The sequence below is a fragment of the Staurois parvus genome, unplaced genomic scaffold, assembly GCF_062004578.1.
Source record: "Staurois parvus isolate SC_StPar_1 unplaced genomic scaffold, SC_StPar_1.0 ptg000440l, whole genome shotgun sequence".
NCBI lineage: Eukaryota > Metazoa > Chordata > Amphibia > Anura > Ranidae > Staurois > Staurois parvus.
This window is the reverse complement of record NW_028318236.1, coordinates 3049963-3063217: the sequence shown is the minus strand read 5'-3', so window position 1 is coordinate 3063217 and position 13255 is coordinate 3049963. Positions and strand designations below refer to the sequence as shown.

Genomic DNA, 13255 nt, shown 5'->3' with positions numbered 1-13255 from the left:
CAGAGCAGGCTTGTGGACTAGATGGATGTAGAGTGGACTCTGTGTCCACTCTACATAAACTGAGCGGACACGAACCTGTCATCCGCGCATTCTGCTCCAATCAGCAGGGGATCAGCGAAGACAGCTAAGACAGTGTGTTACTGGCCGTATTACAAGTTAAAGATAAGGGAAAAAAAACAAAAATGTGATATATGACAGCTTACTAATCCTTAAATGTGGTGGCCGCATTCATTTTATGTCTTTGTTTGGGTTTAATACTGCTCTAAATAAAGCAGCGGTGGAGGAAGGAAAAGGTGAGAGGAAGAACGTTAAGCCCGCCATACACGGGTTGAATTCCGAAATAATAATTTTCTTTTGAAAATCTTTTCTAAGAAGTTGGGTTCAAAATTTTGCACGATTAGTGGGGCCACAGCAACGGCCGATTTACAAACGAACATCAAATTTGAGTGATTGGGCATGTTGGAAATGTTCTGAAAAACGAAAACAAATTTCTAATCAATGATGGAAGAATCGTGCAGGAAATGTAATTGAAAAATAAACAAGCATGAGCTGTGACCTGAAAAGAAAAAATTCTTGGCCACGAATATTCTTTTCTGTAGCAACATGAGGTGAAATTAAAGACTTAGTAGGTCGAATTTCAAAATCAATGGTGGCCCACGTTACAAAACGCACAAAATTTCTGATTTTCTAAAGAAAATTCCTTCAGAATTCGACCCATGTATGGCCAGTATTAGAGTGAATTTTTTGGGTCCTTTCACACGGGCATTCTGTTTTTTCATCAGTTCAGTCACATTTTTTCTTGATCAGTTTAGATCAGTTTCTTGTCAGTTTTTACATCACTTTTATACAGCCTTTACCAATGCAAAAATGGCCCGTATGTTCATTTACATCTGTTTTTCGTCCGTTCTGTTTTTTTTTTTATAGAAGAAAAATAGGGTTTTATTCCGTTTAAAAAAACGGATGTTAACGGATACGGACATTGACGGAAGTAAACAGATGATAATCTGTTTACATCCGCTAGTCCATAGAAATACATGGGGGTCCGTTTTTCATCCCTAAACGGACAGATGAAAAATGGACATACGGAACGCCTGTGTGAAAGGACCCTTTTGTTTTCTTTTACATGGGCACATCACAGGTTCACTACTTTAACGGCTTGCCAACCGCACTGTAAGCGAAAGACAGCTACAATGCGGTACTCCAGTTCTGGGAGGGCGTACATGGACGTCCTCCCAGAACGTGCCCCCAGCAGCGCACACCCGGCGCTGTCAGTGACTGCTGTGTCCTATGAACACAGCTGATCACATGACAAGGTAAAAGGCCAATCACAGCGGCCTTTTACCACGTGATCAGTTGTGTCCAATGACACAGCACATCACAAAGTAAATACAGTTGCTGGTTATCAGCAGCACTTTTTTGTCAAAGCTTAATTAAAAAAGCTGAAGTTAGAAGTTTCTAACTTCAGCTTGTTTAATTAAGTTTTGACAAAAGCTCCTGCCTGGAGAAGGAGCTATTATTGGAGTCCTGATCCCTAGAGGGAGATCTGCACATATTGGGAGCTGTCGTTTGGAGTGATACTAACCTGGAGGATCTGTGAGAGGGATCCTATAAAAACGCTTTGACTCGCAAGGGTCGAGTCTGTAAGGTGAGAGGCTAATTCAGCCGGTGATCGGATGATTTTTTATACAGCTATCAACCCACGTTTTCACACGGATATCAGCACGAGTTATTTTGTTCACTGGAGTATGATTATTGAAAGCTGGACTTTAAAAAACGCATGAAAATAGATTGTGTGTATATTATTGCACTAATCTGAGTTCACATTTGCACATGAGGTTGTTTTTATTCACTTTATGAGATCTGTGTAGGTGTGTGTGTATGTATATATATATATATATATATATATATATATATATATATATATATATATATATATATATATTAAGTGCACTTTGTGTGTCTATGTATATTTGTTAAAACACGCACTGTTATCAGTCAATAGGACTGTTTCTTCCACCATCACTATAGGAGTTTGTTTTTTGTGTGTTTATAAGCACGAGGCTATTTTAGTAGACACGTTTATTCACTTATAATTGGGGGGACCTATTTGCACATTGCTTTATTTTGATTTTTCTTTTAGTGATTAGCGCTACATTTTTTTCACATTTTAGTTTTGAGGATCATTGGATATATGATTTAATGTTGGCAGCTTTTTGCTTTTAATATTATTGTTTAATATTATTGTGAGCGCAGGAGGTTCACACCACTATTGCTATATATACTTTCCTCACACTGTCACTGCATAAGGAAAGAACTGCCGATAATTGGCAAATGTGACAGAGGAGATCTGCACTGATAATCAGGGCACTGATTAAGTGCCGCCCAGCAGTGTCACCCATTAGTGCCCGCCATTAGTGCCCATCAGTGCAGCATCATCAGTACCTCCTTATCAGTGCTACCTATCAGTGCTGCCTCAACGCACATCAAGGAAGGAGAAAAATTATCTGTTTGCAAAATTTTATATTAGAAACAAAGAAAAACTTTTTTTTTAAAATTTTTTTATTTTGCTTTTTTTTTATTTGTGTTTATATTGCAAATAATAAAACACCCAGTGGTGATTAAATAGCACCAAAAGAAAGCTCTATTTGTGTGAAAAAAATGATAAAAATTTAATCTGGGTACAGTGTTGCATGATCGCACAGTTTTCATTCAAAGTGCAACAGCACTGAAAGCTGAAAATTGTCCTGGGCAGGAAGGGGGTAAAAGTGCCCGGTAGACAAGTGGTTAAGGCCACGTACAAAATCCTGCTAGAGAAATTGGAAAATGGTTGTCAGATAGCAGCCTTTACATTCTGTGTGCTCCCCAACGATCTCTCACCCGTCTGGAGCATTTGGGGGATTTATAATGTGGAATTGGAATCAGCTGTCACCTCATTACAAAACAAATATTAGTCATTGGAAACTCTGTTCACTCATACAACCTTACCTCTACACAGCTTGCAAAATTACTGAGGGAATCAAGATGGAAAAAGGAGCCCTCGACTCAGGCCTTGAAGTCCCACCAACGGGGGAAGGATAAACCTCCAGCAAAGTTCCGTCAGGGCAGAGGCAGCCCAGGAGAGAAGAGCAAGAAGAACCTCCAGTTATTACGAGACATGCAGACTTTACAGAGTTCCCTGCAACGGGAGGACCTGCACTGGAGCTAACAGACTTACTGCCAGCCTGGTACATCTCAGGGACCGTTTTCTTCCATAATATGCCCCTTGCTATACCACATATGGCTGATGGATGTGAGGGCGCAGCTCACCAAGCGCCTGCTTGGCCATTTTGTCTGAGTTTTAGGGAGACAACCACCAAGCACAGATATCTATGAATGTATTGTTACTTTTGCATACAAATACAGAATTCATTATATAGTACTTTATCTGCCCATCATTTGAGAAGTATTGGAGACTGAAAGTGTCCATAAATTAGTGTCTGGAGGAAGAAGAAGCATAACTCAACAATTGGGAGGGGGGCGGAAAATCAATGCGTGTGCTGACACAATTCAGCAATTCTGTTTATAATACTACTGTGCAGTGAATTCAATCTAACACATGGCTTGTGATACAGCCATATCCTGCAACAACAGAGGGACTATGGAGACTAAATGCAAAGATTTGGGTGGCAAATTGTGGTGCCTTGTGCTTCTAAGGAAAAACAAAATCCGCCAGAGCCCTGTAAAAGGGAACTCTTCACTGTTCCAGTGTTTCCTGGTGTGTCAATGAGCATATCTGCCATTTGGTGCTGTGGTTGCTCTTGCTGGCCGCTATGTCGCTTCTATGACATGTACCTCATACACATGGGCATGCGAGGCCAAACAACGGACGTATCTCTGCACCTGAGAGATACACTTGTAGCATATCAATGCCCATAGTAATGAATGGCTGTACACTAGCTGTATGCAGGTATATGCCATAATTGCACACAAGGGATTTACGCCCATGCGTGGGTTTTACTCTTGTGCAGTGCATACCTACCTACAGCTAATGTATAGTCATTGATTACTATAAGTGATCATGTCCAAGGCTTGGAAATACGCCCGCATTTTATGTTTTATGGCCTTATGTGTCCATGTACAGGAACCACAGCACTGGTAGATATGCTCACCGACACACCTGGAAACATCGCATAGCAGATGCTCTCCGCAGTGAAGATTTCATTTTTATGATCTTTTATAGGGCTCTTCTGGCTTGTTGTTGTTTGTTTCTTTTTTTTTTTTTTGAACCTGTGGATGGCTGTATTATTATTATTATTATTATTATTATTATTATACAGGATTTATATAGGGCCAACAGTTTGCTCAGCACTTTACAATATAGCCTGCAACTGTGTCTATTGGGCATCATGGGTGCATAAGTCCTAAAAGTGTATCCTCAGCTAAAACTTAAATTTAAAGGGAGTAGACAAAACATTTAATGTGTGTATGTATGTATATGTGTGTGTGTGTGTGTGTATATATATATATATGTATGTATATATATATATATATATATATATGTATGTATGTGTATATATATATATATATAACTTTTTTTTTACGTGTCTGATTACGGAGATTTGCCTTCATTTCCTGCACTGAAGGCAGGAAGTGAGGATATCTTTCTAATGTGCGGGAAACCCTTTCTTAGAGCAGGTGCCCTCTTAGAAGATTTTCTCTCTATTCCTGTTCTGGTGGCAACTCTGAATTTTGGATCGACCATCACATTCACTCCTTGTGACATTGGTGATCAGGAGAAGTAGTCTGGGGTCACACACTTGTGTTGCATTTAATGGTGCGCATTGGGGTGCATTATTGTTAGGGTAGCCCATGCCTAAAGGGGACATAGATGGCAGTAAGCACTTGACAGTAGTCATGTCCCCTTGGCACTATAGAAATCCTTTAAAAAATTCCTTTAGTTATACTTTATGTATTTAGCATCTTTTTTTTTTTAAATAAGGTTCTTTATGGTTGCTTTAAAGGACACCTGTAGAAAGTAAAGTATATTAGCTGCTAATCCTGACCTCCTTCTGAAAATACAAGCTGCTTTGCTCTCGGATTTCAACATTTTCAGTCACTGACCCAAGACGAGCATGTAGCAAGTGAATTCAGACCACCTAATGTGCATACTTGTTCTAAGTCAGTGACTCTAAAAGAACTGATTCCAGAGAATCAGGATGATCGGAAAGAAAGGGGCATTTTCTGGGGAAAGGTCAGCAGTGGCAGTTTATGTAGGCACCTCAATATAGGTTTCAAAAATAGTGTTGGAAAGATCTCTTCATCTCCTAGATTGTAAGCTCCCAGGATCAGGCCCTCCTATCCCTCTTGTATTGAACTGTATTGTTACTGTATTGTCTCCTGTTATATTGTAAAGCGCTGAGCAAACTGTTGGCACTATATAAATCCTGTATTATAATAATTTATACTCGTTTCCTTGGGAGGATACTCTTCCCTTACCTGGGAGTCCAAACCTTGTGTAAGCTGTGTCTAAACACAGTGATCCTTTGATTCAACACCTAAGGGAACAAGGAGCAGCATTTTCCCCAATAAAAGTATTAATTTTGATTCTTCGATTTACTTTTTATCCATCCCAGTATTGCTGTTAACATACTATTTTAGTAAAGTTATTCTTTAAAGCTGAACTAATGCAGCTCTGTATCATCAATACATCATTAAAGGTATGGATATTTTATACATAATTACCTTGGTCCATACTGTGTGCATGGGAATGGTTTCTCTGCTGGCAGCCTGTCCATGTGACTGGGCTCAAGATTTAAACCTGTCACTAAGGGGTTAAAATTGAAAGTAGCAATGCCTGTAAAAGAAGAGGCAATATATTGACCTCTCTGGGGGCCTGTGTTGAACTGCTGCAGCTTCTCCCCCCAACCACAGCGGATATTACACATTTCCAAGTGTGTGCCGGTTTGTATGGGGAGCAGTTTTTTGGCACACCTGATGGGTCAAATACTTGCAGTAGATGAGGAGCAGCATTGCACTGGTGGTTCAACACACTGGCCACTAGAAAGGTTGGGTATAACCGCTTGCCGACTGTACCACATAGTTATACGGCAGCAGAGGGGCTCTCCTTTGCTGGATCATGTACCTAGTATGTGATCCGTGTGCCTGGCGGTGCCTTGATTCAGTACAGCACTGATCAGTCAACAGGTCCAGGTCAATGATTTTTGGTCTGGATCTGTTGATTGGTTCTGTAAACACAGGCTGATCTGTGATTTGGTAGAACATTGGAAATGATGCAATCTTCTCTTCTGGAGCCCTTTTTGGGAAAAATCAGACCTACTGTGAATAAAAGCACCACACTTTACAGCATTGCATGACTACTCAATTACCAGTTAAAATAGCACAGTTCTGAATAGAAATGCCCTAGTTGTGAAGGGGGTCAAACCTTCCAGGGGTCAAGTGGATAATGTTTTTTTTATTTATTTATTGCTGGTATTGCTACTTTCAGTTTCTTCACAGCAGAGTACCCTGATATACAAATGATGATCAGCTCCTGTACTCGGTGGCTCTGACCCACCTCCTATATCATAGCATTAGTTAGTAATGCCTCTAGTAACAGTATAGGGCCAACAATGAGGAACAGGAGGCAGCTGGACAGAGTTGACTTGAAATGGTTGTAAAGGAAATGGAAAAAAAAAAATTAGCAAACATGTCTATCCTTATTTATGCTGCCTCAGGAAAGTCAGTGAGACTTGGAAGTGAGGGGAGAGAAGAGCTGCAGACGTGCACAGCGCTGGATTTAATGAGGGCTCAGGTAAGTATAAGGGGCCAATGTCTAAATATTTTTTTTAACTCAATGCAAGGAATGCATTAAGGTAAAAAATATTTAGGCTTTGGAATTACTTTCAGGAACAGGTCTCCTAATATTTGGGGATCCTAGAACTCAACAAATGGTGTGCATAGGTGCTATTTGTTGCCTTCTATCCATTACTAATCTTTTCAGTTTCACAAATGAGCTCAGCAGGGTGCCTGCACGTGCAATTTAAAGTGCTTCGAAAGGAATGGTCTTTCAACAGTGGGAGCAAGATAGAGTGCTTTACACTGAAAACCAGGATTTATATGTAATTCTTCCCCACATTCCAAGCTCACTGGAGACACAGAAGCAATTTTGTAATGAAGCATAGCAGGTATGTGCAGAAACCTTGGAACACTGCTGAAAAGGACATCCACGGTGATGTAAAAATGAATGCATCTCAAAAGACGGGGCATCATTAGACGGATGACTTAAGGATTGTCATTCAGATACATATCAACGTACACCTACCTGGGCACACAAGTCCAATTTTTGCCTTATTCAGATATTCTGTGATATTGCTGCATTTTCCTGTGTTAAGGTTTACATATTTATATGCCTTCCAGTCTTATGAGATATATCATGTATACGTTGTGAAGAGCAACTCTTATTTTAGCAATGAAATGAATGAATTTGTACAATAGTAAGACAGAGTAAAATGAATATAATGTATATTTAGTCACCATTATTGGGTTACTGCAGTTTCTTGCTCTGTACATTGTTAAAGTCTTTGTGTATATGAGATATATTTTCTCACTGTTTAACAGACATTGTTAATATATTGCTATTTATTTATTTAGGTCTTTTGCTTCTATTGTGCAAGTTGCTTGGTTATAAAATGTAAAAAGTTATACTTTTTGCTGGCACCTATTGTGTAAAGATGACTCCTATTTTATAGACATTAGATCCCTATTCTTACCCCCATCTTACTTTCCTAATAAATGTTCATGATTTTCTCCATTTAGTGCTAAACTACGTGTTAAAGAGTTTTAAAAGAAACCTGGCATTAATATATAGAGACTTTAATTGTTGATCCCTCTTTTAAAAAAAATGCTAGTGTTCTGGCAGTTACGTTGGACTGGAACAACTATACCGATGTGGAGGCTGATTTACTTAAAGTGTTAGTTCACCTTTTCAGGTCAAATGAAACCGTGAACTAACACCATATTACCTCCCCATTCCCTGTTGTACTTACCTCTGTGGGTGATGAGCTGTCAGTTCCTCTCCAAGGATTTGAAATCCCTGCTGTTCTCCCTCTTCTCTGTGCTGCACTTTCAGGAAGAACCAGAAAAGGTACTCCAAAGGCATGCTGGGAGGTGAATTGGTTCCTGTCTAAATTGGCCCTAGTATGTATATGTATGAATGTGAGTTAGGAACCTTAGACTAAGCTCCTTGAGGGCAGGGACTGATGTGAATGTACAATGAGCACAATATATGTAAAGCACTGTGTAATTGACAGCGCTATATAAGTACCTGTAATAAATAAATAAAATAAGAGGGAGAAGAGCAGGGATTTCAAATTGCTGGACTGGCTGGGTGGGCCCTGATAGCTCATCATTTCTGGAGGTAAATACACAACCACAGGGGCAAGAAGCATGTATGGTGTTTGTTCTTCCGTAAAGATGAACACTTTAAAGAGTTGAGAACCATCCCCTCTCCCTGGTTTTGTGGAGGGGTTTTTCAGCACTTTATTTGATCCTAGGGCTCGCAGTTTTGCTGCCCTAGGCCTCTATAATGTTACACCCTCACTGGAGGGCGTTGGCGTTCACCAGCAGATGGGCCCTTTTCTTGTTTTAGTACATTTTGCTGTACCGTAGGATGCTGCAGCTCACTGTTACACTTCTTGGATTTCTCAACACTTGTATTGTACTAGGCTTGCACATGGTGACGTCAGAGACTGCAGACATGTTTACTAATGTCATTGTTTGTTATGGTTCATTTTATTTTTTTTGTATGGAAAACCCATCTTGAAATAAACATTACATTAAAAAAAGTTGAGAACCATCACAAAAATTATATGAATATTCATCTTAATTATCCAGTCAGGCAAAAAGCTAATTTCTATCTAATCATGTACAGATGAAATAAGTAGAGTACTCACACAATTCATTTTGCAAATATTCTCAACTCATTTTATAAATCTAATAAATAAATAGGAGTAAAGGCTTCCACATTAGAAAGTTGTTCTGAAGTAATTCGGAATTAGAATGGTAGCCAGGTAACTAGTATTTTCAGGGAGACGTAAGTGATGGTGTAATTCTAGATAAATATCTACTCTTCAGGCTCCATGCACAGTCATTTGTAAGCTTTTTTTGTCTGTTCCTACAAGCAAATAGTGATATCCTATGTGTCTATGCACACTATTTTAGGCTAGTAGCGTTTTTCAAGCTTCAGCATTTAGGAGCAGAAAAAAAAATTGTTTTTGGATTGTTTTTCTGGCAGAAAGAAAAACCTGCTAAGTGTTGTAAAACGCTCCTAACAGTCCCCCCCCCCCCCCATGTACTGTAAAAACACTAATAAAATGCTAACGCTTCTATAAAAAAAAAAACCCACTGCCAGCGCTTTTTGAGTTAAAAAAAAAAAAATGCTATTGTGCCTCAATTTGGATTGTTGCTCTGTGAATTCTGTTCCTGGGTTTAGTGAAATCTTGCCTACTAAACAGAAGCAAAAGTAACAGTAAGTGCTCAGTGTTATGAATCTTCTGGAGGAGCTGCTGCTGGAGGCCCAAAAGTGGAAGTACAGCACACTGAATGCTTGCTGTGTAACATGAGGCAAGTACATGAGCACTTTTGGGAATACAGTGTATCACAGGCAGGCATATTTCCATGTTTGGTATACACAGCTGCTGTGTACAGCCACCCATAGTAATGAATGGCTGCGTTTGGGTTTATGCTGTTACTTAGTAAACCCATACACGTGTAAACCCATAAACCCATGGACACAAATTGTATGCCTGTACGGGCTATACACAGTAACTGTATCCCAGGTGCAAAAATGTGTCCACAGTTTCTGTTGTATGCCCAAAAGTGAGTGTCCATGTGCATGAGGCCTAAATAAGCAATTCCCACTCTGCCTGGTTAGGGGCTCTTTTATGAGAGAAATGCTATTAAGGCCATCTAAACTCAGCAGCCTGCAGAGCAAGATGTACGCAAGTCAGGGCTCCCGCTGGTGAATGGACAAGGCCGGAGAAGGCTATTTTCTGTAATATTTTATCTGTTAAAGTGGAAGTAAAGTGACAACTACTCACCTATGCGCCAATGGTCCGCCGCCCATGAGGTTCTCCCCCAACTTCTGGATGCCGGTCTTCCACTGTTTTGATTGGCCGGTGTGTGATGGTATCACTCCCATGCATGTGTCCAAAGTCATTTATCCTGGCACACTGGTACTGTACCAGGAACGAAAACAGACCCATGCACGTGTAGCTCCGCTTACATTCTGGGGAAGATTGCGAACAGACAGGTAAATGTATTTTATTGCTGAAAAAACACTGCATGTCTCTTCTGCAATTAAAGAACCTGACTGTACATTTTTTTTTTATTCTTTGTATTCAGTTCCACTTTAACCAACATACAACGGCCGGACGGTGGCAGTGCAGGGTCGGGTGGGCGTTTATAAATGGCCTCCCCGCACCCTGCTAGTGCGCAGCACCGCGATCTGGTGCCCACTGTGCCTTCGGCCACAGTGGAACACCGATTGTCGGTGGGAACTCTGTGCGAGGTCCGATCATGTGATCACTGATTGGCCAATTAGTGATCACATGCAGAGTAGTAAGCAAGATGTCACTTGTGACATCATTGCTTACTACGTGTGAAGTCTGTGAATGATCACAGAGGTCACATGGTACAAGGCTATTCACAACAGCCTTGTACCATGTGACAAGCTGTGACCAATCACAGCTCACTCAGTAGTTCTCAATGGCTGCAAGAATGCAGCTAGAGAGAAGGAGAAATTATTGCTTTTACACCCATAAAGAATGTAAAAGCAATCAGTGTAAAAAAAAAAAAAAAAAAAAAAAAAAATCTTCATCACCCCCCACAAGTAGTACAGTGTCACCATGGTGACACTGTACTGCTAGGGTGACAGTATGTAGAAAAAATAATAAAGATAAAATATAAAAAAATTTAAACAAAATGTTTAAAAATGATAATTTTTGGTTATAAACTAATTTGCGTTATTTGTTTTTTTTACTAAAAATATAATGGAATAAAATTTGGCCAAGATTTATGATGAAATACTATTTATTTGCAAAAGTTTATAAGAAAAACACTTTTTTTAAAAAAAATTTTGGACATTTTAATTTACATAGCAAAAAAAATAAAAATCCCAGCAGTGAATAAATACCACCAAAATAAAGCTTTATCTGTCCCAAAATTTTTTTAAAAAATTCATATGGGTACAGTGTTGCATGCCCGCAATTGGCATTCAAAGTGTGATAGCACTGAAAGCTGAAAATTGGCCTGGACAGGAAGAGGGTAAAAGTGTTTTCGGACTGGAAGTGGTTAAGTAAAATTTCATTTTTTTTTTTTAATTGTGTCATTCACTGATACTATGTTGAGAGACCTATATAGTACAACCGGGTTAGACAAAAGAATGGAAGCACTACATGATTTGCAGGTGTGAAAGTGACGACATGAGAATTTTGTGGGACAGTCTGTTAAAGATTTGATTAATTCACTAAATTATATGGATCATTTTTAGAGAAAACCAGTAAGGCCTCCTTCACACAGGTATACACACGTGTGCGAGGGCCGTGTTTGCCTGCTCGGGGATGCACAGGTGTTGTGTTCCGTGCATCCCCCTGCCTTCAGTCCCAGCCATGTCAATTCGGATTCTGCAGCTATCAGAATACAATGCCTCAGTGGGGGGAGATTTCTCCATCCACCTCATTTGTGCGGATGGAGAAGTTTTTGGCTGACGAACAACCCAAACCCCCAAAAGAAAAACAAAATCAAAAATAAGTGTATTGCCAGGTTCACAGATTGCACTGCATTGCTTCCTGGGGAAGCGCTAGTTTCATGATGATTATTTTTGTAAACCGACACGTAAGAATGACCCGCCAACACAGTAAGAATACACTTATAATAGTCAATTATGAATGGTTTTATTCTTGTTGTTTTTCCATTTTAGAAATCAACAGATTATTAATTATTGTGTACATCATAACAGTAATCACAGTATTTCAGTTAATATAATTACTAGTTTGTACAGTGTTACCTCAAAATATTCATTTTAGTGCTTTTGTAAATACAGAACACTTGCCTTAAAGTCTCATTAAACTCCCAAGATTTATTACTGTAATACAGGCAGGCTGCAAATACGGCCTCTTAATGGGTAAGTGCTGCAGGAATCTGGAGAGTCAGACTGTGCAAGTCTCATACAAAGCTGCTGGCCGGCTCTCTTGTCTAGTGTGGACCCCCTTCCCTTCTTGAACATTGCACTATAACAGCACTCTCAGGTAACCCAGAGAGGTTTATTGCGGTGGTAACCACAGATTGCAGGAAAGCCAGGCTGCTGCTTTGTGTGAGAGCACCATGGCATGACTCTCTGACTCTCCACATAGCTGCACTTACCAATTAAATGAAGAGTTAAAAAAAAAAAGACAATAACAAAAAGGTGAAAAATGACTGTACATGCATGTTGGCTGCATTACAGTGATAAATCATAGGTGTTCAATAGGGAATTTAGGCGTATTTATAGACAAACTGTTTTTAAGTTTTGGATAGAGTAGGGAAGGGTTGTAAACCCATTTTTCTTTTATTGCGGTGTGTGACAAATGTCAGACAGTTGTACTCGAACAAACTGTCTGCTTTGGAAATGTTCCCCCTTATGTGACACTCAATATTCTGAATTTTCCATCATGTTTAGTTCCAGTCACAATGGGGGCACACAGCAATAAAGACCCGACAGAGGGTCAACACTTCCCTGTTCCATCCCTATTATAACCGTTATGTTTCCTGCAGTGTAAGGCACATAGGGCAAAAAGAAAAAACAAAAACATGCAGCTTCTATATTTTCTTTTAATCAGTTTTGAAGAACGTCCCACCACCCTCTGACAGTGAAGTGTGAGCAGGAACGGAACACAGCTCATACTTCCTATACGGCATTTACATTCTAAAAGAGCTGTTAAGCCCCTAAACAACAAATCAGCTTCCAACTTTTCTGACAAATGTAGATGTGAACGGAATCGTATTTGTTGTTTAGCCCAACACTAAGAGATATTCTTTTATACACTGATAAGGCCTATAAAGGGTACTCATTTCATACACACCATACTGATGTACATACTGCCAATTATAGGACATCGAACAGTAAAGGATAAGTACATGTTAATACAAAGTGCATTTATCCTTGTTTTCCTGACCAAAACTAACCCATCCTCCACATCCAAAGATACACGCTTACCTGGCCATAGGTCTGCTGTTTGTT

General features: G+C 39.6%; 1 protein-coding gene across 3 annotated transcripts in view; it reads left to right on the top strand.

Annotated features, from left to right (window-relative positions):
* CEP57 (centrosomal protein 57) overlaps positions 1–7789 on the top strand; it is a 65478-nt gene extending 57689 nt beyond the window's left edge. For all 3 annotated transcript variants that reach the window (XM_089687929.1, XM_089687927.1, XM_089687928.1), the window contains exon 11: positions 2996–7789. In XM_089687929.1, the coding sequence (XP_089544055.1) occupies positions 2996–3205 (210 nt within the window). In that variant the 3' untranslated portion in view covers positions 3206–7789. The remainder of the gene's footprint in view (positions 1–2995) is intronic.
* Positions 7790–13255: the final 5466 nt, after the last annotated feature.